This window comes from Alosa pseudoharengus, unplaced genomic scaffold (assembly GCF_046254945.1).
Source record: "Alosa pseudoharengus isolate Yale_2024_CS ecotype anadromous, Long Island Sound unplaced genomic scaffold, YU_APseudo_1.1 YU_APseudo_1.1_scf_6, whole genome shotgun sequence".
NCBI lineage: Eukaryota > Metazoa > Chordata > Actinopteri > Clupeiformes > Clupeidae > Alosa > Alosa pseudoharengus.
In genome coordinates, this window is record NW_027468848.1 from 32242486 (window position 1) to 32262988 (window position 20503).

The 20503-nt window shown below is 44.7% G+C and overlaps 1 protein-coding gene across 5 annotated transcripts in view; it reads left to right on the forward strand.

The window, feature by feature from the left end:
• tjp2b (tight junction protein 2b (zona occludens 2)) overlaps window positions 1-20503 on the forward strand; it is an 86105-nt gene that overhangs the window by 10691 nt on the left and 54911 nt on the right. For 2 of the 5 annotated variants that reach the window (XM_076269499.1, XM_076269503.1), the window contains exon 1: window positions 16331-16571. The exons of 1 other annotated variant lie outside the window; for it this stretch is intronic. In XM_076269499.1, coding sequence (XP_076125614.1) covers window positions 16515-16571 — 57 coding nt within the window. In that variant the 5' untranslated portion in view covers window positions 16331-16514. Of the gene's footprint in view, window positions 1-10783; window positions 10914-16330; window positions 16572-20503 lie in introns of those variants that run through there. 2 more of the 5 variants (XM_076269500.1, XM_076269504.1) reach the window with 2 other exon arrangements.

Sequence of the window (20503 nt, forward strand, 5' to 3'; positions counted from 1 at the left end):
TAGTGTGTTGTGAAGTGTAGGCTTCCCCTCATGCTCTGTGGGGCTGGCAATTGTTATGTAGTTGTGTGTCTGTTCACCTAGTTAAGACGCCTGGCTGTTTTATTATGCTGTCCGTGCAGGGGCCAGGTAGACGGTCTGGATCCTTCTGCCCGTTTGGCAGGGTGAGTGATGGACGCTCTCCGGGATTGCAAGCACATGGCGGGCTAGTGTTTGGGAACACCAGGCAGCCTAAAAATGATTTGTTTGCGTATTTGTGTGTGTGTGTGTGTGTGTGTGTGTGTGTGTGTGTGTGTGTGTGTGTGTGTGTGTGTGTGTGTGTGTGTGTGTGCGTGTGTGCGTGCGTGTGTGCACGTGCGCGCGTGTGTATGTGTATGTGTATGTGTATGTGTGTGTGTGTGTGTGTGTGTGTGTGTGTGTGTGTGTGTGTGTGTGTGTGTGTGTGTGTGTGTGTGTGTGTGTGTGTGTGTGTGTGTGTGTGTGTGTGTGTGTGTGTGCTTGTGCGTGTGCGTGTGTGTGCGTGCGTGTCCACTTGGTGTGTTTCGTACTGCTGTTCCCTTGACCTTACTGGGTGAAATTGTTAGCATTTGACAAGCACTTCATCAATCCCTGTACCACACTGTTAAAACCCATACTGTGCACATGCTTTAGTGTCAATGCATTGAGAAAAAGTGCACGTATGAGTGAAATAATTGATCAATCTGAAGATATTTTCAGAACCTATCCTTATATAGCATCCATCTCCACCAGCCCATAGAAGGGGAGACTGTAGAGAGTGTGGAGTAGATTACTGTAATAGTTTTTCTGGCGCGTGATTTGCATTGAGAGCTGCCAGGCTGGCGAGGGGCATATTTCTTTTTCTAATCAGCCAGTCCAGTGTGTGTTATGAGACCACATCCACAGATTAATGTTTCCATATTGATTGCGAAACTGTGACGTGCAGATCTATGGCCCAGTGTCGTCAGGCACCCCAACTCGTCTATCACTGTTTACTTATCCCTGTCATCAGGGAGGAATGATGTGTGTGTGTGTGTGTGTGTGTGTATGTGTGTGTGTGTGGTAGGGGGTGGAGGGGGTGAATGACAGGCTGCTGTGCCCCAGAGAATCTTCATGTCACTGGAGTCAAATCAAGCTCATTTAAATTCCGTCTCATTCTCTCTCACATGCACGCACGCATGCACGCACGCACGCACACACACACACACACACTCAAGGCTCCAGTTTTCTTTCTAATTTCAGGAAATAGAGAAAATGCTTTCATCTCTTTGTGGAAGGCAGTGGGTTTGTAGTCATGAGTTGGTTTGCATTCTTCAGTCATCACTTTGATGACTGTTCACAATGGCTGTTCAAGCCAGAAAAATAGATCTAGAAGTGTTCAAAGACATGTCTCAGGTATGTGTGTGTGTTTGTGTATGTATGCATATATATATATGTGTGTGTGTGTGTGTGTGTGTGTGTGTGTGTGTGTGTGTGTGTGTATGTATTAATATATGTGTGTGTGTATGTGTGTGCATATTTCTATGTGTAATAGCTTGTGTGTTTGCCTGTCAGCTGTCTTAAAGACGCTCCCCGACCTGGGCCACCCGTGCCTAATGCTCAGCCATGATGATGTCTTCAATCTAATGAAGCGAATCGCCCGTGACACAATTTATGGCTCCCATCCCCCGGAGAGGGCCCTGCTGTGAGCTCTTTGATCAGCGACCGAGGAGCCCAATGTGACTGATCGCCCCCCTCCTCTCCTCTCCTCTCCTCTCCGCGGTCCCATCAATGACTCCCAGCAGACATTAAAGCGTCAGTGTCCGGAACTGGAAGGGCAGGAAGACTCACATTTATGAGAGGCGAAGTGAGCCTACCAGAGGCCATCAATATCTGTCATGGACGATTTTGGGGGACGAGGACGACAAGTCGTTGGCCGCTCCAGCCGAAATCGGGACGGAGTTTACAGCAGCTAACCTTTAGGCGGTTTAGTGCTGTAATATTGATGGGCGTTTTGAATAATGAATCGGCTTTGTGGGGGAGTGAGTTTGAATGGAGATTGGAGTTCTGTGCTTGTCGCTGTTGGCAAAACTTGTGAGTTGTTCGCTCTCGATTTTTGTCCCCTATCTCGGTGGCTGATCTGTGGCTGTCATTTTGGGGCGTGTGGCATCAGCTCAAGCTTTCTGCTGTTCGGGTTTGACAGCTTGATTTAGGCAGGTGTGCTTGTGCCGCCTGGTGCTCCAAGGTGCTCCGTGCGAGGTGTGGTAGGATGTGATAACGCCGGCGACAGCGGAGACGTTTGCGCCTCATCGGAGCCATGCCAAGAGCTCTGCGTAGCCATGCTGCTTTGCATGATGGGAGCTAAGCTGTGTTGTGCGAGTGCAGGAGAAGAGAAACAGGACTCTTGGTTAGGGATATGTGTGATGAGGCAGGCAGTGGAAAAGTACAAAAAAGACAGTGTAAAGAAAGGAATGAATGACTGATTGAATGTGTGTTTCTGTTTGGGAAAGAGTGCAAAGAGAGTAAACAGTTAAACAAACAGAGCCAGGGACAGTGTGTGTGTGTGTGTGGGTGTGTGTGTGTGTGTGTGTGTGTGTGTGTGTGTGTGTGTGTGTGTGTGATGGCTCACCCATGCAGCCCTGTCACAGAGGCCAAGGACCCAGGCTTTGTGGCCCTGGAGCTGCATTGGACACACTTCACTGGAACTGGACTACGCGTCCCCTCCCAAAGCCAGAGGGCATAGCCACTAGTTTGTGTCACTCCTGGACTGTGTGTGTGTGTGTGTGTGTGTGTGTGTGTGTATCTGTGTGTCTGCGTGTGTGTGTGTGTCTGTGTCTGTGTGTGTGTGTGTGTGTGTGTGTAACCCTGGCATCATTGGATTATGGCGATGGCTATGACTGTTACATAAGAGCTGTTGTGTTTTCTAACACAGGGCTTAAGACATGGGCATTCATGATCAGCAGCCAAGGAACGTGCTGGAGTTTTCTCTGCATTTGGCTGTAATGTTTCATCCAGCCTGTGAGCCCTGGGCTTACATGCTCAGTAGGGGTATATCAGTACACAGAAATCATGGTTCAGTTTGCACTTTGGTTCTGAAGTCAAGGTTCAGTTAATTTTCAGTACAGTAAGCCTGTAGGTACCGCTAACGAAAATAGAATTTTGAAAAGATGTCAAATGTTTTTTGACATTAAAGCAACACCAAATAACTTTCCCTCTGTCGCACGCACGCTATTTGTTTATCCAGCACCGGCTTTGCAAATAACAATGTCCACAGACAAGGTAGAATATGTTGCATGATTTATGAAAGTATGATGCTACCCTGCTCTGCTACCCGATCTGGCAAACTTACATAGTGCGGTTATAGCCAATAGAGGGCTGCGAAGCGAATGCAGAAGTGCCGTTCACCCTGTTACAAGTTGATGAACCACTGAAACGATTTTGGAAACATTATTTTAAGGTACAAAAAACTCTTTGGTGTTGCTTTAATTGACTAAACTGACATATGGGCCGCTACTTAATATGTTTTTTGTGGGAACTTGAATTTGAAACATGGCCCGCAAGCAAAAAAACCTACTGTTGATTACTGTTAAAGACTACATTCGGTACATTCGGTACATTTCTGTATTGACTACCTAAACGGTTCGGTGCAAATACGTGTACCTCTACTCCCCTAATGCTGAGTTTCTACTGAGAAGCTTTACAGATGATGATGATAATGAATGATGGTGGTGGTGGTAGTGGTGTTTAGGGTGGTGTCAGTTCTGTCAGTTGCTGTGTGGCAGCAGGCTAAGATGTACCATGACACATGACCCCTGTATAAAATTACAGTGCTTAAACACTGGCTTGGGCATTGGACGCACTGCAGCTGATTAAAGACACCACCACCAACCCTGAACATACAGTACATCTATAATGTGTGTGTGTGTGTGTGTGTGTGTGTGTGTCTATCCACCAGCCTTCTCTTCATTAGTACGTACGTGTCACCTTGTGAGGACATTCACCCCACGTATATCTCCAGTGCGCACATCTGGCGGTGGGTTGTGTAACCGTTGTTGGGAGGCGCAGACGCCGCAAGCTTTGCATCTTGCTGCGTTCCAGACAGAAATGTTGTCAGTGCACTTTATCAGTCATTTTTTAATAGCCATGTCACGAGGCATTTGGTTGGATGTGTTTAAAAGATAAAGAGAGGATTACAACGCAAAGGCAATCACCCCCCGGAGAACTATTGGATCACCTCTCCCCTCTCTCTGTCTTTTTACCTCCCAACATCCCTCTCTCTCACTGCCTCCCTCTCTCTCTCTCTCTCTCTCTCTCTCGTTCTCTCCCCCTGTCTCTCCTACGTCATTATATTGTGTCCTGCTTTTTTACTGCCCATCCTCCTGTCTTCTTGGTGTCCTCTCTCTTCCCTCTGTCCTCTCCGTGCTTTGTCACACCCACGTGGCGTCTCCGCTGTAATTTCAACTCGATGGCTGTCGCAGGCGGCCTGGCGACACGTAGTGCGCCGACCCACAATAATTAAAACATCATTAAGGCTCGATAGGTGAGACTCCTGCGTTGGCTGTAATGGACAGCAGAAATTGCATTAATATCAACAATGACATCAATTACGGTGATTATGTTTGACTCGTCCACGCTATCCCCAGCCTCCTCTCCCTCTTCCATCCCTCTCTCTTTCTCCATCCCTCTACTCTCCTCCTCTCTCTCTCTCTCCATCTCCCTCCATCTCCCTCTCTCTCTCTCTCACTCTCTCTCTCTTCTCTCTATCACTCTCTTCATCTCCCTCCCTCTCTCCATCTCCTTCTCTCTCTCTCTCTCTCTCTCTCTCTATCTCTCTCTCTCTCTCCCTGCGCTGCATTCTGATCATGCAGAAGTGTTAATTAGCCCCGACCAGATGGAGCAGGAGGTGGGAAGCGAGCGAAAGGCACCGACTCCGCCTGTCTTCGCACAGACGATGGCCTCACTTCCTGAACGTACCCCAGCAGGGGCAGGGATGGGCTGCGCAGCTGGATGTTGCGTCATGCTACTGTACCGCGCATGGCCCTGAAACAGAGACAATAGGGTGCCAAAGGATGCCATGTTAACGCATGGTGGCCATTAAATTCACAAACACCCATTTGAGGGGGCTGGCTTCTAGAATAACTGCTGCCAGTCCTGGTCTATTAAAAGCACGTGAGGTAATTATGTTGTGATGGATGTCTCCAAGGAGTGCACTGTTTGTTGAGGGGTCGCGTCTTCTTTTCAGGCGTGTGAAAGGTTCTGTAAACAAAGGGTTGTGCTCTATTCTTACATTCTTGTCCTCTAAAAACAGAGGGCAGGGTGTACTTTATCGTACAAGACTGTTCTCTAAAAATAGAAGACTACATTACTGAGGTAAAATGGCATAGTGGGAGTCAAGCTGGAGCTGGCCTCTGTATTCATTATTTTGGCTTGCACAAATACACCCTCCAGTTTTTTTCTCTCTCTCTCTTCTCACTCACACACACACACACACACACACACACACACACACACACACACACACACACACACACACACACACACACACATTGCTGAATTGCAGTGTGTTGCCCAGTGATGTTTGGCTTTCTCAGCAGGTTGCCTGCCTCTCTATATCCATAATCAAGGACAAATATTTGACCTCGGCAGGCAGAGGGTGCCGTGCCCCATTTCCGCAGCACAGGAGGGCCTGGCTCTGGCTCTGGCCAGCTCTGATCTTTTCCTCTTCCTCTTCCTCCTCTCCTCTCCTCCCCCACGTTGCCTCACTCACTCCCCCCTTTTTACTGGCTTTGGCAAACCTTTAATGTCACAGCCATCGTAAAACAAAACTCCTAAATGAGGCTCTCGTATTGTTACATCGCCAAGTCTTTTTTACCCTTCTTTTCAGCAATGGCGTGTAGTACACATCTTATCTATTGATGGTGCGATGCTGATGGGATGGAAATAGAAGAGAAAAAGACGTGAGCTTGTGAATGCTACCTGCCCTCCTGGTGAACAGGAAGCCATTTGTCTTTGTGAGACAGGGGGCTTATGTTGGCTGACAGCTTTGGCATGCCATCTCTCACTGATGTGAAGCTGCTTCCTTTGCATTCAAAGACACAGCATCCTTGGGGTCTCGAGGAACTCGAGGACTCAAGTCTGCGACGGTGACATTCCAGTCTGATTACTGGGCGTGTATCAAACCCTGCGACTAGGTGTTAAAGATCTAGGTCTTTGTTGTAGGAGGGGAAAATAAAGAGATACTGTATATGTATCAGTGACACATGAAAGTGATATTTTGGTCCAAATTTAAACTACAGTAGCTGTCACAAAATAAATAAATAAAAAAAAACCTGCAAATAGCTTAGATGGTACGTTATAATATATAGATGAGTATTGCAGACATGATATATTATTAAATCAAGTGATCCGTTGCTTGCCTAGTCTACAGTAGTGGTGGGGCAGTAGCATATGGCTGGAGACAATTGCTCCAGATAACTCTCGCTAACCTTTCCTCTGTTGTGTGAATGGCAGCTCAACCTGCAGCTGAACCCCGCAGAGCCTTTATTTAGCTCCTGTACGCTTTGAACCCATTGGTGGTAGCAGGTACATTATGCCAACCACTAGGGGGATCTAGAGCTATACCAGTGAGGAGAGGAGGGGAGTGGGGGGACGGCCTCCAGCCTCTTAAGCTCTGCCGAAGGGTGTGTGTGTGTGTGTGTGTGTGTGTGTGTGTGTGTGTGTGTGTGTGTGTGTGTGTGTGTGTCAGGCTTGATTCCAGAATTGAATTGAAACTGGCTCTTAAATTCCAATTCAATTCTTGAATTTCACTTGCATTTCAATTGAGGTACTGTAGCAAACAGGAAGCAGAATTGGTGTGTGTGTGTGTGTGTGTGTGTGTGTGTGTGTGTGTGTGTGTGTGTGTGCGTGCACATCTTGTTTTCACCTGCAGGAAACTAAAGAGCACCCATTAAAGCTGGAGCTGGTGAAGAGGAGCCTGGGCTTCCTCAGTCAGTGGCAGGTCCTGTAATAAAAACTCAGGTCATCTGTGCTCAGGTCATCTGTGCTCAGAACACAGTGGCTACTCTCTGATACACAAGTGGAATTTCAGGGGTTCAAGAATTCTGTTTACGCACCATAAAACATCCTCTCATGCCTGGGCATTGAGACTAGGCTCGTATATGTATGGTCACCTCCCCTTGCGAGTAGTGCAACACTACCATGTCACAGAAGGTCTTGAACTCTCTGTGTGGGCCTTGAGAGGATGAAAGCCCTTGAAGACCGGCCCACAATGCTATGTATGAACAGTATGTGTGTGTGTGTGTGTGTGTGTGTGTGTGTGTGTGTGTGTGTGTGTGTGTGTGTGTGTGTGTGTGTGTTTCTTTACTTGGGTAAAGCGCGAGTGAGTGTTGTGAATTTACGAGCCCCCTCTCAACAGACAACAGAGCTTCTATTTTCTGCCGCCTCTGGTCATCTGCAGCGATGGTGGAAGTGTCACGTCAGGATCTGTTCCCCCTCAGCCAACCCCCTCCCCTCCCCTGCTATCTCTAACACTGTCAGTTTGAGATGGATGCCAGGCCGTGACATTGCCCCGCTCAAAATCCCTTGCTTACACGCAGGTTCACACACAGACAGACAGAGGCGCATAAATAAATACAGGCATATATATACACTCTAGTCTGTCTCTCTCTCTCACACACACACACACTCACACACATCTGCTGCACACACACACACACACACACACACATACATATAAGTGTTCACACACATTCAACACATGCATACACACACCTGTACTGTCTCACATACACATGCACTCATCATATACCCCTATGTATGTATAGTATATGGTAAATATATTTGCACACACACTCAAATATGCACAGATACACATACATACACACACAGGGGTTAAAGTGGGGGGGAAACGGGGAGGAAAACAGTTTCGCCACCTCAGATAAATTAATAATAAATATATTCTTTCATACCAACGAGATAGCGTGATGATATTGTTAAATTAAATGGTGAGTACATTTTTCGTGTTCAGAGGTGACCAAGAAGCTAGCAATTCTTGTCCAAAAAGTATTGCTACACCACGATACTCAATATGTGTTCCGACAGTGAGTCATTTTTCCCTATTACACCGACACTGAATTTTAGGGTTCCCCCAACTGCCAAATCCCACTTTAACCACTGTACACACACACACACACACACCCCACCACCACCACTGTACTGTCATTTGGATCTTTGTCCTCTAGCAGTCATAAGAGTCCCCTCTTAGCCCCCCTGAATATTTAGCTGCACATCTAAGTACAGTATATTATGCAAGTGCTATTAGCACATACTGTACATCCAGTTTGACACACAACACACACACACACACACACACACACACACACACACTCACACACACACACACATGCATGGTCAGGGAGATGAGATGAAAATGCTTGGCCACGTCCCCATGAGCTTTGCACTGTAATTACAAAGGGATATCAGAAATCCTTTTGGAGACTGTGTGGTGTGTTTATTATTTACGCATGTGTCTCTCATTTCTAATGCCCCCCCACACACACACACACAGAGAGAGAGAGTCTGACATAAATTGATGCTTGACCACCTAACTAATTGATATTTGGTCATGCTATTGCTGTCTGTGTGGGTGTATTTGTCCTGCAACATTTTCTATTTTTAAACATTATGATTGTGTGTGTTTGTGTTTGTGTGCTTGTGCTACACCTTCAATATGGATTTGCATATTGCCTTGTTTGCACTGTGTGTATTTGTGTCTGTGTGTGTGCCCATGTGTGTATAGTTTGTGATTGTTTGCTCGTGAAAGTCTGTTTGATCTAAGATCTCCTATGTATTTGACTCGGCCTCCTCTGAAGATGCTTCCCTGAAATAGCTTAATCTCAGCCTTCACCATGAGAGAGATGGGGCGAGAAAGAGCCAAAGAGAGAAGCTGACTGTGGAAAAGATCACAGCTCCGGTAACACAGAGTCGAGCGATACATAGACACTTGAGTCAGAGATGGAGATGATGAAACTGAAGGTGGTGGTGAGAGACCAGAGGTGGTGGGTGGGGGTGGGCTTGTATCTTCTGGTTATGACGGGTGGGGTGACATCTCTCTCATTCTGATCTATCTCTCTCTCTCTCTCTTTGTCTCTCTCTTTCTGTCGCTCTGGGGCTCTCACAGCTGAGCTGTTATCAGAGGCCGATCGCCTAACTGGAGCTCAACCCCTAGATCTGACCAGGACCCCCCCCCCCCCCCCCCCCACCCCCACCCCACCCCCCCGTACCCTAGCTCTCCCCCCTGCCACTTCTCATTAGGGCTCTGCCTGTGCCCCTTGTGTTTGCGCTGCACGCGGTAACTGCCACCTCAGATACATTCCCTGCAGGGCGAGTCTCTCTCTCTCTCTCTCTCTCTCTCTCTCTCTCTCAGCCCCTTCCCCCACCCTCTGTCTCTCTCACAAACCTCTGTCTCTCTCTAACAGACCAGCATGTAATAACTTGTTTATCAAATCTTGACTAGCAAGTTGAGTAAGTCCAGTATCTAGTGTAGTGTGTTATATATTTTGCTCAATTGCTTTATTGTAAAGTTGTGTGCCAGTGACTGAGTGTATATGGTAGCACACAAATGATAAGATGTTATAAATCTAAATATTTGAAATCCGTAACTTTTGTTCTGGCATATGTATATACAGTTTGTCATTATTATGTCTATGGACAGTGAAGTGTGTCTATGATATTTCAGAGTGTAGCACAATTTGTACATCTTTCCAGCAGACATTAAACTGTGTTCACATAACAGTTCTTTATATATATATATATATATATATATATATATATATATGTGCATGTAGGGCTTGAGTACACATAAATTAACATTATAAACATGTTTGGGATGGGATGGGGTGGGGGTGGGCGATGTTGAGTTGTTTGGACAGACCTTGGCTGACAGCAGTGGTCAGCTGTGCTGCTTTAGTGACCGCATGACTGGGCAGGCCTCCCAAGGGAGCCACTCTTTAGGGTCACCATCGATTAGCGAGACTCTGGCTTGACTAACGAGCCGGCGGACGCTTGGGGAACGCAGTCAGTCGGCGCTGAGTGACCGCTCCCTCTGCCGCCATTCATCATGAGTCCCCCATAGCGGCCCCTTCTGTCTGCAACCCCTGGGCCAGGAGGAGGAGGAGGATGAGACGAGGGGATGAAGGTCCTGGAGAGACTTTGAAGAGTTTTCTTTTTTTTTTTTTTTTTGAGGAGCAGGAGAGTGGGCTCAGCTGCTTTTGATATCCAACATGATGTTTTTTCTCTTTATATCTTTCCAGCAATGAGTAGAGTCTGTCATCAGACACAGACACTGATCACTTTTGTTGCGAGACAGGTTCTTGTTTTTTCTGAGTCAGGGACACAGGGACTATTTTGGGATTCTTGAAACGTTTGGTCCGTTCGCTAGTGTGATGAGTTTCAGCAAACGGCTCCCAACAAAGCAAAGCGAAAAAATACTTCAAAAGCTTCACCCACACACCACACGTCTGTTTAGCTATAGTCATTCGACTTCGAATTTCTTGAAAAATGAGCTGCAACTTTTCAGCGGACACCTGTCCAACCCATTCCAGAGTTATCCAAATGTTACTAATGCTCAGGGCAGAAATCGATCACACAATTCATCACTTTTCACCTCTACCCACCTCACCAAAGAAATAACACTGATGTCTACAGCCATGTTAGAAACATTAAAATTGACATTTCTGCCCGACACTGAGCGCTGTGAGAATGTCCACAAGGCTGGGTTAGGCTGTGAGCTAACACAGATGTTTTGTTATAGGGACCAGTACGCCTCAGATTTGTTGAGTGGCAGCTGCTCCTTGGACAGCTTTTATTGGAACAGCGAGCGCCCGTCCCTCTACCTGTCCAACACACGCCGGTCACTGCCCTCTTTTGCACACCTTTGGCAGGTATTTTCTGTTTGATTTTCTTTTGTTATTATCACTCTTTGGTTATGGCTATTGATGTGTTGAACTATATTCTATAATTTCCTGGCTTCTTTGTTGATGTTTTGATTTCTGTGTTGGGTTGAAGTATTATAATTTGAAGTAAATATAATTTACACACACACACACACATACATACACACACACATATATAGTATATATATAGTATTTCAGCATTTCAAGCACCATATTTTACAGTATATCCACTGAATATCAGAATATCAAGTGCTCTCAGATCTCACCTTTTGCTGTTTTACAAGTTGCTTTCTTTGAAGCTACTAAATGTTTTGCCTACCATCAGCATGCATCATAGACATTTTGCCATAATAGAAGGTTAACTACCTTTAAAAATATGTATTTAAGTTGTGAGATACAGTTGAACAGTAACAAAACACTAGTAAAGTTGAAGCATATTGCATGTTGGTATCAGACACAGGCCAAACCCAAACACAAGGTTCAGTGCATGTTTTTCGCTGACTCCTCATTTTCCCTGTTTGTTACTGCCCCACACTGAAATGACCATAGGGACCAAGTTCATAATGCAGTTTTAGAATAACACCAGTAATCAAAACTCTTTTGTGTTATGTTGTGATTCCATTCCATCTGTGTGTTTATGCAACAGTATCAAGCCTGCCATTTCAAATAATATGGCCTCCATCCTTCAAGTAAATTGTACATACTCGCTGTTGTCGTTCTTGTGTGATGAATTGCTTGAATATAACTATGTGCAGATCCTTAGGTGATGAGTCCAAGGTTGTATTTGTATCATAAGCTCCTGCTCTGTCTGAGGGTTCTTCTCTGAATCCCACCAAAGCTCATTAATCCTCCCACAGATTGAGGAACATGGCCAGAATTCACAGTGCATCTCTGTATTGTCTCAGGTCCCAATAAAAGTGATCTCTCTCTTTGTCCCCCTTTCTTTCTTTCTCTCTCTCTCTCTCTCTCTCTCTCTCTCTCTGAATAGGCTAGGTTCACTTGTTCTGCAAGACGGCACTTGTTTATTGAACTGTAGTGTCATGGTAATTGTAAAAAAGTATAGCTATTTAATACTATGGACAACATAACCAAGCTTATAAAAACATTTTTCATGATTAATGAGTTCATAAATGTCAATATTATGATCTCATATTTACATCATAGAAGTTCCTGCTGTCGGCTGTTGTAAATAAGGTGACCTCAGCCATTCTGTGTGAGCGTGCAGGTGACGGCACTGCAGCACAAGACCACGTGCTCACGCCCACGCCCACGCCCAGTGTGATGGTCCCCCCCTACAGTGCTGGCTGGCGTGTGTGTGTATGCGTGCGTGCGTCCATCTTTAATTCTGCTGCTGATGTGCTCTTCCTCACCGCGCCTGGCATGGCATTTCCCAGTCCGAGGATTCATCGCCTCTGATTTATGCACGAGCCCAGAGGGAGCCTCGCCGAGGAGGAGACTGTAGGGATGACCTTCATCCATCGATCTCCTTCCTCCTCCTCCTCCTCCTCTTTTAATGTGCAGCTTCCTCATTTTTTGTCCCTTTTTTCTCCCCTCTTAACCCCATGTCACTTATACGTGCCCAGAATCACCACAGTGCTCAGGGACTGCCCATTTGTGTCAGAGGTGACGCCTCGTCATCCTAATCACTCCAATTAGCAATGCGATACATGTATGGGAAGTACAGAGTTAGTTATGCATGCTTTTCTCCCCAAGGAAATGGAAACAGTTCATGTCAAATTTCCTGACATTTTGCTACCCATTTGGTGTATAAGGTTAAAGAGAGAGTTTTCCTTCCTTGTGAGTTGATGCATAACTTCATCTTTAAATCATCAGTGTGTCAAAGTGGAGTTTTCAGAGTATGGGAGCGTAGGTGGACAGGGGCTATGAGGTGTAGGGCCCCTGTGATCCATGAATTCATGACTGGATTTATGCAGATGTCGATCCTAGAATTCCTATTTCCCGGCGGTGCCATACGATGTGGATGGAGAGGTGGGACTTATTAGAGCAACATACACATGGACCAGGTCAGGCAAAGGGGAACAGGCAAATCATACAGTTGAAATGTATATGAGGGGCTACTTATGCAGATTAAAATACAAAATTGAAAACCTCATATGGAAATGTGAGCCATAGGTGATCCCTGTGGAATTAGATATGCATAACCCTCCCTCTAGTGTTTAAAAGTAGTACTGCATTCAGGTGCAAGCATCCTGATGTGCCATGTCAGTCACCCGCATCAGGAAAAACTTTGGAGAAGTTTCTTGATGTTCCAGAAGCCCAGAAAAATGCTGACCGTATCAGACGTCAAGTTAATAGTGTCACACTGTGATGGAAATGGGGACGGAGGTGGACAGGCCTAAATAAGGAAATATATTTGAAAAGTGAACTGCTATTTCCATCCTGGCCAAGTCGCTGTCTCAAGCACATCACTAATTTATAGCTCGCTGATGGCTGCGTAGTCTAGAGGGTGCAACCTCGCCCTGTCTCTGTTGATGCATATTTCAGCAGCAGTAGACATTTTCATTTGAAGTTTTATCCAGGCCCATGGGAATATTTAGCCTGCTGCAAGCCATTATAAATAGATTGAAAAACAGGCCTGAGAGGCCATCAAAGCCTTATGATGAGAGAGCATCTAATTGAAGACTACATGCCATTGTTCTAATTGCAAGGTTGTGACGGTGGCATTGAAAATGCATCCACCGAACCGGAAGAATGTAGGGCTGTTGTTTTACACGGGGGTCATCTGTGGTTGCCATTTGCAATACATTTGGTGCGTGCATTTTCCCAGATGTATCACATATTTATCATAATTCAGTCTCTTACTCTACACACACACACACACACACACACACACACACACACACACACACGTGCGCGCACACAGGCACACAACTACTTTTCTTAGGATACTCTTTCCATCCCCTCCATATGCATATTTACTTCCCCCAGTGGGCTCCCAGCCCTGGTTCTGTAGTTTGTCTTTAGCCTTGTGTGTCTGAGATGTGCAGATATGTGTGTGTGTGTGTGTGTGTGTGTGTGTGTGTGTGTGTGTGTGTGAGTGTGTGTGTGTGTGTGTGTGTGTGTGTGTGTGTGTGTGTGTGTGTGTGTGTGTGTGTGTGTGTGTGTGTGTGTGTGTGTGTGTGTGTATGTGAGTGTGTGTGTGTGTGTGTGTGTGTGTGAATGTGAATGTGAGTGTGAGTGTGAGTGTGAGTGTGAGTGTGAGTGTGAGTGTGAGTGTGAGTGTGAGTGTGAGTGTGAGTGTGTGTGTGTGTGTGTGTGTGTGTGTGTGTGTGTGTATGCCCCACTCAGGGCTGTTTAGACGGAGGACTGGGAGGCGGGCGTGCATGCGTGACAAGCATCTCCTTCCTCACCTCCAGGGATTGGCCCCTCCGGCCCTCACTCCACCCGCCCTCATTAGCATCCGCCAGACGTCTCGTATTGGTGAAACCTTTGGGGGCCGAGCAAAATGAAGCTGCATCAAATTGCACCAAACAAACATTTAATAGTCCAAATGAGTGTGCGCTGAGAAGATGTCTTTTTTTAAATGACCTGCCTGAAGTGCCATGTCTTTCATGGGCTCCTGATTTGCATATTGGGTTAGAGGAGGTTGTCCTAATTTTGATAAAGCTTCATGCCTCTGCATCACACAGTCACACCAACTGCACTCATCTGGGACTTAGCCATGATTAGAAGTGAGTCATAATCACCTTAGATGTTTCAGCTTTCCTAGTGACGTTTTCCCACTTTTACATGAAGTCATCCTTAATCAGTTTAAAGTAGGTCTCCTTAGATTAATCTATATGTTTCAAATGAAATGGCTATATTGGTATCACCTTAATGGGAATGCTTGTTGTGGTGACCATACTGCATGAATATAGTAAGGCAAAGATTTGCTCATATTCGCAGAAAACCTCTAGGTGTCTCAAAAACACAGGCTGATAACCTGAAAATGAGCTAGTGAAGAGCAGCACTAGAAAAGGCCACAGATCTGTTACCTGCATTAGACCAGAACCATAGCATTTCAGCTGTTGTGATAAGAAAGCCACAGAATGAAATGTAACCTCCTCAAGTCATGTTAGTAAGCCCTGTTTAACTCACATAAGCCCACACACACACACAAACAAACTAACAAACAAAATACACGCACACATAATGTACATAGGCTACACCTACACATCCTACATGTGCAATGTGTACGGAACTTCTGTCAATAACTTGAGCATGCCAGCTTCTGGGCTGTGACTCAGAGAGAGAGAGAGAGAGAACATGGCACGCGCACATGCATGGTCACTGTTGTTTTGGCCCAACAGCCCTTTTGGAGCACCACCCTTGCAACATTAATCAGATGGGACTGTGACCTCATGCGCAAAAGGAGGTTAGCATCTTACAAAAGAGTACTGTTAGTCTGCACTTGTGGTCGAAACTTGCAAAAGTGGACACAGTGGGTTCTGTGAAGCTGGTCTATGAAGTCATGCCCAGCACAACCCACAGAGAGAGGGAGAGAGCGTGGGTCTTATTTTGTATTAGGAGAGGTGCAGTCAGTTCACTCTGCTGTATTATATGAAATCTGTTTGTAATGTTTTTAAATGTTGCAAAACATGGGATTGGGGACTGTATGCATGGGTGCTCTTTTTTTTTTTAAATCACTGCATTATTTAGCCTTTTGCTATCTGAACAGCTGCTGTTATCTGGAACAACATGCATCTCGTTCACCCTACAAACAGTCCATGTTATTTCTTGGTTACTTGGTGGCAGCAGTTCTGTGTTCCTTTCCTTTGTTTCTTTCTCATCTGACAAAAAAAATCACTTCCCAGTGGATTGTAGAGGGCTGTCAAAAGTTGAACACACTCTGCAACATAACTTGCACATTAGAATTAGTTTGAATCGTCTAACAGGAATGACTTTTAGGAATGAATTATAGACGAGTATGATTATTTGTTTATGCTCGAAATCCTGTTTGATTGAACCACTGACACTCGACTGAAATGTGTAGCCTAATCTCTACAGTTAGTGGTAACTTGTTAATTAGTGTTTCCGTCATATGGTCTTTCAAAGTGATGGTGTTTACTTCATGTTACATGTAGTTGCCAGCTATAACATCAGGAGGCGCAACTATGTATTTGTTTTCTGAAGAAATTAAGGAGAACAGTTAAATCACTTTATCCAAACTGGAAGAGTCCATTCGTTTTGTAGGGGGTTTAGTCAAAGTTTATAGTGGATTTTAATAAACATTCTGCGCTTAAACTGCCACTTTTGTCATATAACATATATTTATATGTATATTTTTTACGCATGAGAATAAATGCATCTTTTAGGGGGGAAATCCACTTGTTTTGTAGACTTCATTTCACGCCCTGCCCGACATTGGTATGTTCATAAAGTAGGTTGGCTTGCTTGAAAGTCGCTCACAGTAGGGGAAAAAAATGTTTCCCTTGGGCTGCCTCCGGTCTCATCTACTGCCGTATACCGAAGAATTTTGAGTCAGAAAGATTTCTTTAAGGACCGCTGTCAACCGCCATGCTTGGGATCAGCCAGTGAATTCTAGATACGCCTATTCTTCACAAGAGACACTTCACCTGAAAGCACAGGATGCCAGTTAAGGGAGGAGGAAGATTGGCTTATTCAAGTAAAAACGAAAATGTTATAGTAAGTATGATGCTTCAGATAGTCTAGAATTGCCTATCTTTCATGTGCATCTACGGTCTCTTATGGGTGTTTTCACTGAAACATGTAGCCTTTCTCTGATATGCGTAATAGTAGCGGTCGTCTCTCTCGCACCGCACCGAACTGTGGATGATTAACGTTACATTTAGAGGGAATGCGGAGTGAGGCATGGGACGACCAGTGGAATTTTGGGACATGTAGCCTAATTCACCTGTTGAGCGGAAAATATCTTTGTTGTTACAATTGTCAGTCATACACTGTCTTATGCAATAGGCTAACAGCACACTTCGATGTTTTGCTTGTCGGGAATCGCGTTCGGCTTTTAAGCTATAGATATAAGTAGTGTGAACAATTGCGACAAACTCCTATGCGGGCAACCCAGTCCTCCCAGAACAGATTATGAAATTGTTCAATCTGATGTACAATAGGCATTTTAGTCTGACATTTCTTGAATTTACACATAGATCTCTCTAGTTATGAAAGGAAAGGGGGCAGGCTGCACTGTTAATATGTAAGCCTTGTAATAATCAAATGCGACATAGCCTAGATGCAACTTTTTTATTATTATTAAATACCCTGTGCTGTAGTACACTTTACAGGCTATAGTGTTTTTGGCTGGTAATTTGTTTGGCTATGAAGATTTGCTCATGGTTTAGGGGTGATTTAAATTGGAGCCACGAATGTTTGAAAGTTTACTTTTGTTTGTATTTGTTTTGTAATATTCTAATTAGTGTAATAAGTTCACTCTTCCGTCAGGTTTTGGGGTTGTCAGATTTGTATTGTATTTGGTAGAACCTTTGGACACCCCCAGAAGTGCGTGTGTAGTACGGTACACAGCCCGAGGGCTGTCATTTTGCTCAATATGACCTGTCTGGTTTGACTCAGCGTGGGGGCAGTTTAGAAACCCAGATTATTAAGAGGTGCATTGGAGCTGATACAAAGCTTGGGTTAGGCGGGTGTCCTTGACCTTGAAGGGATCTCCTTGACCGCTTTGAGTCGCCTCAACGGTCATTCGCAAATGTAGGCCTATCTATCCCTTTAAAGTCGTCTCTAAAGTACATGTGTAGCCACTTTAAATTCCAGCTAGGTTATCCTCCTCATTCCCTGAATATAAAGTGTGTGTGTGTGTGTGTGTGTAGAGGGGTGGTGATTTGTGAACTTGCAACAGTGACTGGATTCAGCAAGACTAGGCCTACTGCTGTGCCGCGTATGCCCTAGCAGGGATGGTGGGTTGTGTGTGGGTAGCCAGAAGGTTTGGGGGTAGGGTTTGTCTGGCTGACCAAGGGCTGCACACCCAGAGGCAGTCATAATCTCTCAGTGGCCCCAGAATGGCTTTGCTTTCCCGCCTTAACTACGAGTTCTGGACATAATCCGGCCACTCTTATGACTGTGGAGGCTTAACTCTGTTTCTTCTATGATTTCTTTGTTTCTGTGTGTGGTGTTGGCGGTGGCCAAACAGTTGGCAACCTCAACCAGAACAATAAGCAGACCAGTGTCCATCCTCTTAGATGGATTGCCTTTGCCAAAATGTTTTGGGGCACAGGGTGTTACAAGAGGATATCAGACTGATAATACTGATTAGCAGCAATCATCTGCCCTAGCATCACAATAATCATTCTGCGTCTCTAATATATCCTCTTTTGTTGCTGCCTGTCTTGGTATGCTGGTAGACAGATGACCCAGTGACACTGTGCGATTATTATATTTAGCACTCCCTGTAACAGCTGTGTTAATACTGTCAGTACAGAAAAAAAGACTCCCTTTACATCGCCTCAGATGGATTGTGCACTTCCAGTTGTGACAAAGAGTCATGCCACTTCCCTTTACACATTCCTCTTTGAAGCCTCATATTAGTTCCTCTCTAATGGATTGAGTCAGTTGTCACTTTACGTGCCACTGAATCTAAAAGGGCTGGTGTGTGTGTGTGTGTGTGTGTGTGTGTGTGTGTGTGTGTGTGTGTGTGTGTGTGTGTTTGTGTGTGTGTGTTTATAGCAGAAGCTGTCCTTGGCTCCATGCACTACTGCTTGTCAACTGTACCTCCTCCCTCTTAAAAGAAGTGTTATTGTCCTGTTACATGTAATTACATAGGTTCTTCCCAGGATTGTGACAGCCATCACAAAATGTTTTGTTGTTAAACTTACAGTCATGTGATTGTTATGACAACTTGGATGTACTTTAACAGACTGTGTGCCATTTTCATGAACCTAATTTAAATCCCACTATTAAGATGTTTTTATTATGTTTTCATATGCATATATTTTCATATAGAAACAATGTTATATGGGGATAAAATTACCTCTAATCCTGATACTTCATTTGAAGTTTGAACAGAACTTTTTTTCTAGTTAACTTCCCATATTAAACCTCTCTTCCTGCACAGAGAAAGAGGGCTCTTCACTTCATCTGTAATTCCATGTAATTGTCGTTTTTTTCCAGTATCCTGCCAGTGAGACCTTTGTCTATTTTTGTATCCTAACTTTCATGCCAGGGGACACTTGCTTCCTGAGCATGGGTCTGCTCTCTTTAGAGCACCAGACACCAGATCATTTAGTTTACTCGTATGGCAGAGTGCAAACTTTGCCGGGAGAGTTCAGGTTTTTTTTTTATTATTAAAGGGAATTGGTAATTACTGTTGGTTTTGCATGCTTTTTATCTCTCTTTTTTTACGTGGAGATGTTTTGGTGGTTTTTAAAAAAAATCTCGGAGCTTAAAATAGGCTGAAAGAAGGCCTAACTGTAAACAGCACAGATTTGCCTACATGTCAGTTCCAACAGTTCAATCACATGATGACGAAGGTTGTTTTTTCCTTCCTGGGTTAGGAGTAATAAGAGAAAAAAAAGTCTTATCTGGCAAACTTCAGGATGGGGAACGTTTACAGATAACTTCCTTCGCTGCTACGCTTGCTTTCGTGCCCACACCCACTCTGAGTTCACAGTGTTGTCACGTCAGAGTGCAGCGAGTGCTGGGACTTTAAGAAGAACAGCATATCTGAGGAACTCCATGTCCAGGTTATCATGTCCTTACATTGCTGCTTTTAAAAGACTGCTCTCATGAGCTCAGTCAAATGTTGACATAAACTCATACATAACATGAGACAAAGGCTGACATAAAGGCTGTCTGAACAAGCATTTGAAACATGCTGTTTTGCTGTAGCAAGCATCATGTAATTGTGATATGGATATTTTTAGCATCTGGCAGTTCAGGGAGAAAACATTAATTAGTTTCAGGCTGTTGGTCTCAAATATTGGTGTGATGCTTCATAATTGTGTTTCATTAAATTGGTGTTATTTTGAAAATGGAGGGCAACATTTATTTGCAGTCCAAATTGCACAGCAGAATGGGGGGGGGGGAAACTTTCATCAAAGTGAAGCCTTTGTATAAGTTCTAATTTCCCTTGGGAATCAATTTCATTATCAGTGGATTGTAATCTCATAACAAATTATGGCAGTAGCATACTGCTTAACCCAAACCCAAAGGCTTACCATTTCTTTGAGTACTGTAGTACCAGTTATGTGAAGAGAATAACACATAGCTCTTTGCTTATTAATGTTTCTTGTTTCTTGTTTGTTTTCTGTCATTGGAAAGTCAAAGGATCACCCAGTTGCACATTGTATTTACTCATGCAAAATCAGTGAGGAGCTTCCTGTGAAGGTCTGTCTGAACAATAGACGGATCCCAAACAGTTGATGCCCCGGCTGATAGACCACTTGGGGAGTGGTCAGTGGTTTAAGAGGACATTTGGAGATTCAGCTCCTCGCTCTAATCAAAGCAAACGTCTCCCCTACTCAGAGAGCATTTTGAGCCTCAGCTAGATGGAATTTGTTGATCGTGCTGGTGCAAGTTCCCCTGCAGCTGGAGTGCAGATAGAGGCAAAGATAAATATGTTAACAATGTCAGGAAAATGGGCTCCTGAA